Below are 13,306 nucleotides of genomic sequence, written 5' to 3'. Positions count from 1 at the left end.
GGCAGCACCATTACTAAAATCAAGGCCTGAGATGTTCTGGTCAATGGTGAAAGAACCGCAGAAGACCGTATTAGCGGGATACAGCTTTGAGCCCTCCCTTTTGGTGCCACCAATGTACGAGGAGTCCAGGTCTACGCAATGCCACCCACTGAAGACCAGATCGGTGGTCTCCAGGATGGAGTGGCCTTGGCTGGAGTGATCAGGGCTTGGGGTGCCCGGAGCAGAGGGAGCACCACTGCGGTGGCAAAACAGGTACGTGATTCAGATCTGTGTCATTCTTGGGTGCTACTTCCTTGTAGAAATGCCGAGTTAGAGAGACAGTGGGGACTCTTCAAAGAGCCCTTAGTTCTGATTGATGTTCCCACCTTGGGCTCTTCCATCACCAGGGGCGAGGTACTTCTTTTCCAATGTTGCCCTCTCTTCTGTAGCCTCAGAAAACACACAAGGCCGTGCTATTTGGCCATGTTTGGAAGGCCTAAGTAACCGCAAGGCTGCTCTGGGCTGGAGAGGGGACTGTTTCTTCCCAGCTTGTTGCTCTTTTAGATCCCCAGTGGGAAGAGAAAGGCTTTTTGGGTGGGTCTGGCCCAGTGCTTTGGGAGCAAAGTGCTGCTGCTGGAGAGGCTGCACGGAAAGGGTACATAGAGGGAGAGAAACAGGTGCCCTCCCCTCACTGTCCTGACCTGAAGCCATCCAAGGGGTCTGAGTGTGGGCAAAGAGCTCCCCAAAGCTGCAGTATTGTTTTAGAAGAGTCTCTCTTCTTTTGCAGAAACCCACCCATCTTCGGGACCCAAGGAGCTCGGGAAAAAGATGAATAAAAACACAAAGGAGACGTTGCAAAAGAGCATGGACTTTTTTAACTGTTTGCGGTCCTTCTTAACGGTCCTTCACCGGAAAAGGGGAGAGGGCTTTGACAGTTGGCCATGGCTCTGAGATCAGCCCAACGTGGTGACAGAAGCAGGGCCTGCTGTTACCTGGAACTTTCCTCCTTGCCCAAACCCACCCTATTCAACCCAGGAACCCAACCCTCCTAACAGGAAGCTTCTGCTTAGGACCCCCTCCAGGATCTGGGGGCAGGGGCCACCCTGCTGCCGCCCTCAAAATTCAATCCCTGACCTTGAGCTAAGGTTGTTCTGAGGACACCGTCACGAGTGAGCAGTGAGTGTCTGCAAAGCCCAAGGTCACTTTGTAGGGGCGGATCTTTCTGCACAGGTTTGCAAGAGATCTGAGGGTGCCAGGCTGGGAATTGGAACATCTTGTGCAAGCGCCAACATGGAGAGATCTACCCAGAGCCAGGAGCTCAGTGCTGGGGTGAGGTGTGTCTCACCAGGGAGCCTGTAGTGTCATCCTTTCCAGTCGAGCTTGTCAAATCTTGTGCCAGGCTCTGCCCCCCCTGAGACGGGAACAAGAGCGGCAGCAGCCGTCAGTAAGAACCCACGATCGAGGGGATCCTCTGTCCCCCCCCCGCCGGGCTGAAGGCAGCAGCTTAGAGGAGGCGAGTGAATGGAGGCGAGTCCGCGCTCGTGGCGGCAGGCGAAGGCCCTCCTTGCCCGCCTCGCCCCCCCAGGTGCCTCTACACAACAGGTATGAGGCCCTGGAGGTGGAAGGACAGTCAGTGGAGGATGGGGACGACAGTCTATCTACACCAGAGGTGTCGCCCAGGTCAGAAGAACGTACCTCTCGTCTTACCACCACCTCCACGAGGAAGAAAAGAAGGGTTATAGTTGTGGGTGACTCCTTTCTGAAGGGAACCGAGGGTCCGATATGCCGGCCTGACCCTCCTCTTAGGGAAGTCTGCTGCCTCCCTGGAGCCCGCGTGAAGGATGTCACGAGGGTACTCCCTAGTCTGGTACGGCCCTCGGACTATTACCCCCTACTGCTCTTCCATGTGGGGGGCGATGATACTGCAATGCGAAGTCCTAGGGTGATCAAAAGAGACTTGAGGGCCTTGGGACGGCTAGTAAGAAACTCAGGAGCGCAGGTTATTTTCTCTTCTCTCCTTCCAGTGGTGGGCAGTGACACCAGAAGGAACAGAGATGCCCAATCTATTAATGCATGGCTCCGTGGCTGGTGTCATCGCCACGGATTTGGTTTTTTTGACAACGGGATGGCCTACGCCGCACCGGGTTTGCTGGCATCTGATGGGATTCATCTTTCTCAAAGGGGAAAGAGAATCTTTGCACAGGAACTTGCAGGGCTCATTGACAGAGCTTTAAACTAGACTCGAAGGGGGAGGGGAGTAATATCAGGCTTGCCCGAGAGAAGCTGAGGGGCGACGTGCCATGGTTGGAGGGAGCGGCTGACAGCGAGGACAGTCGGCCTGAGTCCTCGAGATGCGCGGGGTACGCTTGGGCACAGCCGAAGTCGAGCGGAGTAGAGCCAGGGGATACTGAGGCAACGGGAGCCAAGAGGGAAACACCAGTGAAATGCCTCAAAGCACGCAAGGGGTGTTCTTCTATGAAGGAGGCACGGACGACAGCCCAGCTGAAGTGCCTCTACACCAATGCACGTAGCATGGGCAACAAGCAGGAGGAGTTGGAAGCCATTGTACGTCAGGAAAACTATGATATGGTGGCCATCACGGAAACGTGGTGGGGTGACTCGCACAACTGGAATGCAGCGATGGATGGCTATAAACTCTTCAGGAGGGATAGGCGAGGCAGGAGAGGTGGTGGGGTAGCCCTATACGTCAGGGAGAGTCTGGATAGTTTAGAGCTCGATGATGGTGATGATAGGGTGGAGTGTCTGTGGGTCAGAATCAGGGGGAAGGCCAACAAGGCAGATATTGTGGTGGGAGTCTGTTACAGACCCCCCAACCAGGATGAGGAGACAGACGAACTATTCTATAAGCAGCTGGGAGAAGCCTCACGATCGCTAGCCCTTGTTCTTGTGGGGGACTTCAACCTGCCAGATGTCTGCTGGAAATACAATACAGCAGAGAGGAAACAGTCCAGGAGGTTCCTGGAGCGTGTGGCAGATAACTTCCTGACGCAGCTGGTGAGTGAGCCAACTAGGGAAGGTGCCCCGCTGGACCTCTTGTTCACGAACAGAGAAGGACTGGTGAGTGATGTGATGGTTGGAGGCTGTCTTGGGCAGAGCGATCATGAAATGATAGAGTTTTTGATACGTGGAGAAGCGGCGAGGGGGGTCGGCAAAACTGCCACCTTAGACTTCCGGAGGGCGGACTTCGGCCTGTTTAGGAGACTGGTCGAGAGAGTCCCCTGGGAGGCAGCTCTTATGGGCAAAGGGGTCCAGGAAGGCTGGACATTCTTTAAGGAGGAAGTCCTAAAGGCACAAGAGCGGGCTGTCCCCAGGTGCCGAAAGACGAGCCGGCGGGGAAGAAGACCGGCCTGGCTGACTAGAGAGCTCTGGCTCGAACTGAGGAGAAAGAGGAGAGTCTATGACCTCTGGAAGAAGGGGCGGGCAACTCAGGAGGACTACAAAGGTGTAGCGAGGCTGTGCAGGGAGAAAACTAGAAGGGCCAAAGCTGAGCTAGAGCTCAGTCTGGCTGCTGCTATAAAAGACAACAAAAAACACTTCTTCAAATACATTAGCAGCAAAAGGAGAGCTAAGGAGAATCTCCAGCCCCTAGTAGATGGGGGAGGAAACACAGTGACCAAGGATGAGGAAAAGGCTGAGGTACTTAATGCCTTCTTTGCCTCAGTCTTTACTAGCAGGGCCGAATGTTCTATGGGTACCCAGCCCCTGGAGTTGGAAGATAGGGATGGGGACCAGACTGGAGCCCCCATTATCCAGGGGGAAATGGTGAGTGACCTGCTGCACCACTTAGACACTCACAAGTCTATGGGGCCTGATGAGATCCACCCGAGAGTGTTGAAGGAGCTGGCAGATGTGCTCACCAAGCCCCTTTCCATCATTTACCAGCAGTCCTGGCTAACTGGGGAAGTCCCTGCTGACTGGAGATTAGCGAATGTGACACCCATCTTCAAGAAGGGCCGGAAGGAGGACCCGGGGAACTACAGGCCTGTTAGCCTGACCTCGGTGCCGGGGAAGCTGATGGAGCAGATCATCCTGAGTGCTATCACACGCCATGTAGAAAATAACCAGGGGATCAGGCCCAGCCAGCATCGGTTCAGGAAAGGCAGGTCCTGCTTGACCAACCTGATCTCCTTCTATGATAAGGTGACCCGCCTAGTGGATGAGGGGAAGTCTGTGGATGTTGTCTATCTAGACTTCAGTAAAGCCTTTGACACGGTTTCCCACGGCATTCTCCTGGAGAAACTGGCTGCTCATGGCTTGGACGGGTGTACTCTTCGCTGGGTAAAGAACTGGCTGGACGGCCGGGCCCAGAGAGTGGTGGTGAATGGAGTTTACTCCGGTTGGCGGCCGGTCACAAGCGGTGTTCCCCAGGGCTCTGTGTTGGGGCCAGTTCTGTTTAACATCTTTATCAATGATCTGGACGAAGGAATCGAGTGCACTCTCAGTAAGTTTGCAGACGACACCAAGTTGTGTGGGAGTGTTGATCTGCTGGAGGGTAGGCAGGCTCTGCAGAGGGACCTGGACAGGCTGGATCGATGGGCTGGGGTGAATTGTATGAGGTTTAACAAGGCCAAGTGCAAGGTCCTGCACTTGGGCCACAGCAACCCCATGCAACGTTACAGGCTTGGGGAAGAGTGGCTGGAAAGCTGCCTGGCAGAGAAGGACCTGGGGGTGTTGGTTGACAGCCACCTGAATATGAGCCAGCAGTGTGCCCAGGCGGCCAAGAAGGCCAATGGCATCCTGGCCTGTATCAAAAATAGCGTGGCCAGCAGGACTAGGGAAGTGATTGTGCCCCTGTACTCGGCACTGGTGAGGCCACACCTCGAATACTGTGTTCAGTTTTGGGCCCCCCACTACAAGAGGGATATTGAGGTACTGGAGCGTGTCCAGAGAAGGGCAACGAAGCTGGTGAAGGGTCTGGAGCAGAAGTCTTATGAGGAGCAGCTGAGCGAGCTGGGACTGTTTAGCCTGGAGAAAAGGAGGCTGAGGGGAGACCTCATCGCTCTCTACAACTACCTGAAAGGAGGTTGTAGAGAGGTGGGGGTCGGTTTCTTCTCCCAGGTAACAAGTGATAGGACAAGAGGAAATGGCCTCAAGTTGCGCCAGGGGAGGTTTAGACTGGATATTAGGAAATTTTTCTTCACCGAGAGGGTTATCAAGCATTGGAACAGACTGCCCAGGGAAGTGGTTGAGTCGCCATCCCTGGAGGTATTTAAAGGACGTTTGGATGAGGTACTTAGAGACATGGTGTAGCGGTGGTTTTTGGCAGTGTTAGGTTTATGGTTGGACTCGATGATCTTAAAGGTCTTTTCCAACCTATATGATTCTGTGATTCTGTGATTCTGTGAAATCAGGTCTTTCTGCTGAGGGATATCACGAAGTCATGGACTAAATCAGGTCAGAGGGCACATGGATTGCTCTCCAGCCCAACCCTGTGCTCAGAATAGGTCCCATCAGGCTGCTCGAGGACATGCCCAATTGAGGTATGAACACCACCAAAGTCTTGCCTCTCTGGCTGCAAGATCTGCACCCACTTTGGGTGAAAGAGCCCTCCTTTCTAAAGCCCAAATCCCTCATTTTTTGACTCTCAACCCTCACGTTTAGGGCACAAAGCCTCGTTTCTTAGAGTCCATTTTTCAGGGAACATAGCCTAATGTTTAGGATCCCGTCTGCAAATTTTAGAAACCAAAGCCTCATTTTTCGGCTCCAAACCTTCATTTTAGGTGAAAAGCCTTCAGCCGGGTCTGACGCCTGATTTTCAGGGTCAACGCCTCAGGTTTAGTTTGCAAGGTCTCATTTTTAGAGCCCAAACCTCACTTTAAGACACAAAAGCTCCTTTCAGAGTCTAAAGCCTCATTTTAGTTTCCAAACCCTCAGTTACAGGGCTCAAAGCTTCATTTTTAGGGTCCAGTTTCTCATTCACAGGATCCAAACCCCTCTTCTACGGCTCAGAGTCTTAATTTTAGGGCTCATAATCTTAGCTTTAAGGTCCAAAGCATTTTTAGGGCCAAACTCACTTCTTGACGGTCCAAAGCTACATTTATAGAGTCTGAATTATCATTGTAGGGTCCCGAGTGTCATTTTTTGTTTCCAAAGTCTTATTTTCAGAGTCCTAAGCGTCAATTGTATGGCACAAAGCCCTAGGGTTGTCAAGCATTGGAGCAGGCTGCCCAGGGAAGTGCTGGAGTCACCATCCCTGGAGGGATTTAAGAGACCTGTAGAGGTGGCGCTTAGGGGCATGGTGTAGTGGTGGACTTGGTAGTGTTAGGTTAACGGTTGGACTCGATGATCTTAAAGGTCTTTTCCAACCTAAATGGTTCTACGATTGTATGATTCTAAAATTGCCCCCAAGCAGCTTAGGCGCAAGCTGCACAAAGGGCACCAGCAGCCCAGCCCATCCCTCCTCCCAGAGCCACCGCTGGCCAGCAAGAGCTCAGAGAGAGCTTCTAGAGACACGGACAGCTCTGCCGACTGGCCTGCCTGCCCACAGGTCTCTCAAGGAAGAGCTTTAATCCCTGCTCAGCTGTTGGGATCGCCTTGGGAAAACAATACTCCTTTAGTGCCAAGAGGCAGAAGAGCCAAAGCCAGAATTCAAAGCACGTGTTGGACTTGCATATGTAATTCATGGGGTAGTTTTTCTCTGTAGGCGTAGAGTCACTTGGTGGAAACTGGTAACTGATGGGATTGGTAAGAGCGCAAGTGTTGTGCAGCCAGGGAGCCCCTGGCACTCGGGCTGGCCCCTTTTGGGCCATGAAGCCCTCCAAGGTGGGGCAGGCAAAGGCTGGGGCAAAGCAGGACCCCAGCTGGGCATGGGCGGGAGCCTGGGCAGAATGACTCGCCCCATGGGGGCCAGGGGCACAAAGAGCTGCCCTGAGCAGGACAGGGACAAAATGCAGTCCCCCATACAGGGCAGGGGCAAAACTAGCCACCCCAGTTTGGGCAGGGGCATAAAAGAATAGCTGAGCAGGGCCGGAGTAAATCCAGGCACCCTGTGTGGGGAAGGGGCAAAATGAGCCTCTGCAAGCAGAAGAGAGGAAAAACTCAGCTGTCCCAAGAGGGACATGCTGAAAGCAAGCCACCCGAGCAAGGCTGTGGCCAAACTGGATGCCTCAAGCAAAACATCAAAAGAGAAGAGCCTCCCCGAGTGGAGCAGGGGCAAAACTACCTGCCCTGAGCTGATCATGAGTACAAGTAACTGCCCCAAGCAGGACTGGGGAACACCAGATTACACGAGCGGGGCAAGGGCCAAAGCGGCCAATTCACCTGCAGCAGGAATAACAACCAGCTGCCTCGCTGGGGCAGGAGCAATACTCACTGCCCTCCGAGCAGACCAAGGAATTAAACCTGATGTTAAAAAGCCACCCACAAACATTTTTCAGAGCTCCAGGGTGAGAGAGCAGCTAGGTGGGTGCCTGGCAGCCAGCCAAGGTCAACCCAGCGCAGTCGCTAAAGGTCTTTCTTTGGTAGTACTAGTTCAGAGTCAGCCTGTGGCTGTATCTTGGGGGGGCAGATAAAATTCATTGGAAATGAACCTGTGAGAGCCCAGGTGCTTTGCTCCACAAGTCTCACAGACACGGTTCCTGTAACTGGGAAGAGTGGAAAAGAAACCCTCAGCAACCCAAATGTGCCAGCCAAAGCTGTGAACACGCACGCTTACAGCCCGGGGCAGGTTTTGATTCATCCAGTTGGTGCGGCTCAGGGAAGAGGTGGGAGCTCTGCCGGCGGACGAACAGCCCTTCACCAGCAGCACGTGGGGAAGCCCAGCAGCTGCCGGCTGCGGCAGGAGCCCAGGCTGTGTCAGCTGCGTGGTTGTCTGGCTCAAGGGGACACGTCCCCCTGCGGCCCCGTGTCACAAAGGGGCAGTGATGCGGCAACCGCCCGGCGCTTGTGAGCTCAGCTGGCCAGGGCTTGGGATCCTGAAGAGCGAGCCAGCGAAAGCTAGTTGGGCTGAGCTGGCCTTCGGGATAACTCAGCTCCTTCCTTTGCTACTTGCGTGCCTACTTTTTTGCAGCCATTGCTGCTTTACTGCCCACTTCTCCTCAACTTCCATCCTCTTTCAAAGGTAACTGTGATTTGACTTTCAGGACAGCTCATAGAGGAGGTAGATACGGGATAAAGTATAGGCTGGTCTGTAGCTTCCGAGCTCCAGGCTGAGCTATTACACCTTTAGAGGCTGGCCAAATATGGGCTATGGGTAGAGTTCCTATTTGTTTAATTCTTATTTCTCTGCCATGTGCTAGGATAGGTAAGTAGAGGGGTGGCAGTGTTGTCTGAGGCGTTGGGCCCAGTCTAGAATGACAAGAAGCCCACCCTGACTGATGAGGTAGGAAGGGAGACAGAAAAGGAGCACGGCAAAGGCAGCCGTTAAAGCAGCGGCCGAAAGCCGGTCACTCCTGCGTACAAGGTGGGCCAGCGTGTGCTGGAGAGCCAGAGGGCTCTGCTGCTAACGCTAGCCACAGGTAAGCAGCAGGTCCTCTTCAGAGAAGGTGACAAGCAATGCAGTGTTTCAAAAGGGCCTTGGTAATTGCTGTCAGTTGGCAGCAGACAGAGTCCTGTGACAGGGACACTAGGGCCATCAGCCTGCAGCTCTGCAGCAGTTACAGCTGCCACTGAAACACTTTGGATGGCGGATGCTGCTCTGTGAGTTGCCTTTGGGGTCTTTTTTAATCATTTTGTTGAGCTACAATTCTTTCTTTGCAATCAGGTGACGGGATTGGCGCTGATCTCTTTCTGGAGCGTGTCCTGACATCCTTTGTCAAGCAAAGCTTTCCCCTCTGTTCCGGAGAGGAGCCATGGCTGCAATGGGGAACGACTCCTGTGAGTAACGGCTTCAGCAGCAGGCCTGGACTTTGTGACTCCCCAAAGGCAACGGAGGTGGCTGGTGCTCCACCCCTGAATGTTGATGTGCTCACAACCTAGCATCAATTCTGGGGCGTTTCCTGGTAGCGGCCACGCTGACCCAGGTGTTCTCAATTAGACACAGGAAAACGCATTTTGTCACTCCTCTGACACTATGTACAAGACTTGGAAAGGTGACATTGCTCGTAGCAAGATCTGACATCAGGAGGGTTACCTTCTGTGCTAGCTACTTGCTTGTTTTTGTCAAGTTACAATGAGGAAAAGGGAAGACTTCACTTGATAATCCCATTCAAGACTCTAGAGGGAAAGGAAGGTAGCCCGAGGCACAGAAATCAGAGTGTGGGTTTGCTGGACTTTTGGCAAAGTAAGCAGGGGAACAGACTCTTTTCCAAAACTGTTTCTCGACCAGTAAATGTCAACGGCAGTGTCAGGCTTCCCCCAATGTTTCTGTGTTGGAGGTTAGAGCTGGTTGTCCAGGGTGCTCCTGGACAGAGCTCAACTTTTAAATATGCTTTCATGCAACAATATCGTCTCACCTCTTTTCAAATGTCATTTCCCTGCAGTCATTGTCGAGGGCATGGCTCCGCCACAAAGGATCCTCTTTCCCCCCGAGAAGATTTGCATGGACTGGCAGCAAAGACAGAGAGTGGGAGCGGGACTCTACAACCTGGGCAATACGTGCTTCCTCAACTCCGTCCTGCAGTGCCTGACGTACACCCCCCCTCTGGCCAACTACCTGCTCTCGCGTGAGCACAGCCAGTCGTGTGAGTACTTTTGGGAACATCTCCTTGTAAATCTGTTGGGCACTTCCCAAGGGTTCCCAGCATCTGGAATTTGATTTAGGAGAAAAGTGGCCCTTCTTTGTCAACCCCCCGAGCGGGTGTTCTTTGAACACTCAAGCCTAGAAGCCGCTTGTCAAATCTAGGGCTGTTCATCTTCAGAAAGGCACCTCTTTCTAGCCCCGGGTCTCGGTCCCTGTTGCTGCAAATTAAACTCTCTTTGCTTATTGCACAGACAACTTTTGTCAGTTTAGCATCCCTGCGAAGAAAGTTTTCTAGGCACTAACATGTCCTGGGCTTGTTGGGAAATTGGCACCTTGGGAGAAGTGGAGTAGAGACTGTTCTTATACCTTCAAGATCTCCATTAGGTTTCCCAGTGCTATGGAGATTTTGCTAAGCTGAGGAGCTTGCTTCCTTCCCTCCCTCCCTGTTCAGGTCGTCAGCAAGGCTTCTGCATGATGTGCATAATGGAAGCGCACGTTAACAAGGTCCTGCGTGCCTCAGTGAGGGTCATCCAGCCTAGCGCTGTCATCACTGTCCTCACACGTAAGTCATTTCAGGTGCTTTGACAGGTTTGCTTCCCTTCTTGTAGGAGAGAACCACTAACTTCTTCTCTCTTAGGCATAGGAGAACATTTCCGGCTTGGCATGCAGGAAGACGCCCACGAGTTCCTGCGCTATACTGTCGATGCCATGCAGAGAGCTTGTCTGAGCGGAAGCAGCGAGTAAGCGCAAGCAAATGACCTTTTCAATGTTCCCGAGTCCTTTGGACTCCTTGATGTACTGCCATCAAGGCAAACCTACGCCCAGGGGTTTCAGACAAAGCAAAACTCTTGGAGGAGATAACTCTCTGCCTCACCATTTCTTTCCAGCTTGGACATCTCTTCTCAAGCAACTACCATCGTCCATCAAATCTTTGGGGGCTTTCTGAGATCCAGAGGTACTTTTCCACAACTACTGCTCTCCTTGGAATTGTCTGTGCCCTTCCGTCTGCCCGTGACAAACAGCTGATCGGGTGCCTGGCGTAGGAGGCATGAAGGACGGAAAGCGGCACAGTCAGTCGACTTCCCTTATCGCTGAGCATTTTCATTTGCCTTCCAGTCACATGCTTGAGCTGCAAAGCCGTTTCCGATTCCTACGAGGCCTTCCTGGATGTCCCTTTGCATATAAAAGTAAGAGGGTTTATAATTGCGCGTCAAGACATCCCAAGGCCCCTGTAGCTTTCCAGAATCCATGCGGCTGACTTAAAAACGTAGACTGGGAACACAAGAGAGCTTGGTGGTGGGTGGGAAGTGGAGTGGGCTGTGTCCTTCTGGGGAGGCCATGGCAGTGGTCTCCCTGCAGGTGCTGCCTTTAAGCTGGAAAAGTACGAATTATCCTCTCTGCACCCTTGACCTACTCTCATCCTGCTTCCTTTTGCCCTCCCTCAACACCCGTCTGGCTTCCAGGCTGATGGGCTGTCGTGTTTTCATTGTTGATGCCCTGCACCCCTTGGGTAGCTGAACTGGGTGGTGCCACAGAGAGGTAGCTCTTGATAGCCCCGGGAATCCCTGGGAACGGAGGGAAATGTTCAGCGTCATACCCTCTTTCTGCCTCCTTCTGGACACTGCTTGCGGGTTCACAGTGGGTCTCCTCAGCCTCAGCTACCTGGGTCTTCCTGTCAACTCCTAGGAAGTGTTTGGGAGAGGGCGTTTCCCCAGCTCAGTGCTCTCCTTTCTCACTCCTCCAGGCAGCCTCATCTGTCACCGCAGCTCTGCAGGACTTTGTGAAACCCGAGCGGCTGGATGGCGAAAACTGCTTTAAATGTAGCAAGTAAGACGATTACTAACGACATATTAATACTAGATCCTGCGTGAAGGTGCTGCCTGTCAGGGAGCATAAGTCATCTTTTCACGTAGGTTTAATGCAGGCTAACGAGAGGCGGCTTTTTTTTAAGATGGCCTTATGGTACTGAATAGGCTTAAAATAGCGTAAGGATGTGGGAGACAGGAAAGGTTGTCTGGCCTTCTTGGGGGAAGATAGGGGGCATTTCAGCACTGGGCTCTGTGCTTGGTTTCCAGGTGTGACAAGATGGTTGCCGCCTCCAAGAGGTTCACAGTCCATCGCGCACCCAAGGTTCTCACGGTGTGCCTCAAAAGGTTTGAAGATTTCACCGGCAGGAAGATCGGCAAGGTGTGTATGCAATTGGAGTGCAACTTTCTCTTGCTGGAGCGGGAGATTTCCCAAAGCAGTACGCTCTTTCACAAGTTGTTCGTGTTGGGTTTTTGGTGTTCCCTTCCGGGGAGAGGAGAGTTCCCGTGGGAAGACAAGCACGTACTCTGCTCCGACAGAGCTGCTTTGGCCGAGAAGAGTTTCCTGCCACCCAAACCATGACGTGTTGAAGGCTATTTCAGGCAATATTTCAGGATCATTTCTGAGCCCTCTTGGTCTCTCCCTAGCTTGTGGAGTACCCCGAGTACTTGGATCTTCGGCCATACATGTCTCAGACAGCTGGAGAACCACTCCTCTACACCTTATATGCCGTCCTGGTCCATAGCGGTGGCAGCTGTCATGCGGGACACTATTTCTGCTACACAAAGGTAAAGAGCAGCTTCCTTCCTAGCAGGGGAAAAATGTGTGCTGGGCAAGACAACCATTCACGGCAGTGTTACACAGGCCAAGGGTTTTGGGGAGAAGGTCTCCTTAGGGGCTGCATTGCATTTGTTTTGGCCTCCTCTTGGTTCTGCAGTTTTCTGCCTGTCTTTTTGTGGAGAACCATCTCCAGATATCGATGGCTTTCTTTGCAGGCCAGCAACGGACTGTGGTACGAGATGAACGACGCGTCTGTGGATGGTCGTGGCATCGACACAGTTCTCAGGCAGCAAGCCTATCTGCTGTTTTATGTCAGGTAGTAACAAGTCTTACAATGTCTTGAGAATACGTTTGCTTTTCCGGGCTTTGCTATTTTCCTTCTCAACCCCCTGAGTGTTTCTCTTTCTGTCATAGGAGACAATGACTACCTGCATCATTCAGTGCTGTCAAATGTGAACTACCCCCTGTCAGTCCTTATCTTCCCTTGCTGGGCTTTAGGCTGCTGCCCTGCTGTCAACTGCTACTTGTCTGCTATCTGAAGCTGGCTAATGTAGAGAAGAGTACTTGAAGGGGGCCTGCAGTAGGGAAGATGGGGAGGGACTCTTTATCAGGGAGTGCAGCGATAGGACGAGGGGTACCGGTTTTAAACTGAGAGAGGGAAGATTTCGATTCGCTATTAGGAAGAAATTCTTTACTGTGAGGGTGGTGAGACACCGGAAGAGGTTGCCCAGAGAAATTGTGGATGCCCCCTCCCTGGAAGTGTTCAAGACCAGGGTGGTGCATGGGGCTTTGAGCAACCTGCTCTAGCGGAAGGTATCCCTGCCCACGGCAGGGGAGTTGGAACTAGATGATCTTTAAGGTCTCTTCCAAGCCAAACCCTTCTGTGATTCTATGAGTCTATGAAATGGAGGCCATAGGGGGTATAAAGATGAGGACTTGCTCTGGCAGGGGCAGACCTGGTGGGAAGACCCCAATCGAATTTGCCATTTCGAGTCCTGTTTATGTCTTCTCTCTGTCGTAGAAACTGCTCCAAGAAAATGCCTGGACCCCAGAGGAGGCTGCAAGAACAGCCCTAACCAGAGATCCCTTTGTTTTTCTCCA

The 13,306-nt window shown here is 52.7% G+C and overlaps 1 protein-coding gene across 1 annotated transcript; it reads left to right on the top strand.

The window, feature by feature from the left end:
• The first annotated feature begins 9,433 nt into the window (after window positions 1–9,433).
• On the top strand, window positions 9,434–12,525 carry LOC142403698 (ubiquitin carboxyl-terminal hydrolase 42-like). The gene is made up of 9 exons (XM_075489912.1): window positions 9,434–9,620; window positions 10,071–10,181; window positions 10,257–10,359; window positions 10,507–10,574; window positions 10,736–10,806; window positions 11,364–11,446; window positions 11,695–11,806; window positions 12,073–12,213; window positions 12,421–12,525. The coding sequence occupies exons 1-9, from the start codon at window positions 9,434–9,436 to the stop codon at window positions 12,523–12,525; spliced, it is 981 nt and encodes a 326-aa protein (XP_075346027.1).
• Window positions 12,526–13,306: the final 781 nt, after the last annotated feature.

Source organism: Mycteria americana, unplaced genomic scaffold (genome assembly GCF_035582795.1).
Source record: "Mycteria americana isolate JAX WOST 10 ecotype Jacksonville Zoo and Gardens unplaced genomic scaffold, USCA_MyAme_1.0 Scaffold_42, whole genome shotgun sequence".
Lineage (NCBI taxonomy): Eukaryota > Metazoa > Chordata > Aves > Ciconiiformes > Ciconiidae > Mycteria > Mycteria americana.
This window is presented reverse-complemented; position numbering and strand designations above follow the sequence as displayed.

Excerpts from the sequence above, each read along its gene's own strand:
- LOC142403698 (XM_075489912.1), top strand. The coding sequence starts at position 9,434 with ATGGCTCCGCCACAAAGGATCCTCTTTCCCCCCGAGAAGATTTGCATG. Across the intron at positions 10,360-10,506 it reads TGTCTGAGCGGAAGCAGCGA|CTTGGACATCTCTTCTCAAG; the intron begins GTAAGCGCAAGC and ends ATTTCTTTCCAG. Across the intron at positions 11,447-11,694 it reads AACTGCTTTAAATGTAGCAA|GTGTGACAAGATGGTTGCCG; the intron begins GTAAGACGATTA and ends CTTGGTTTCCAG.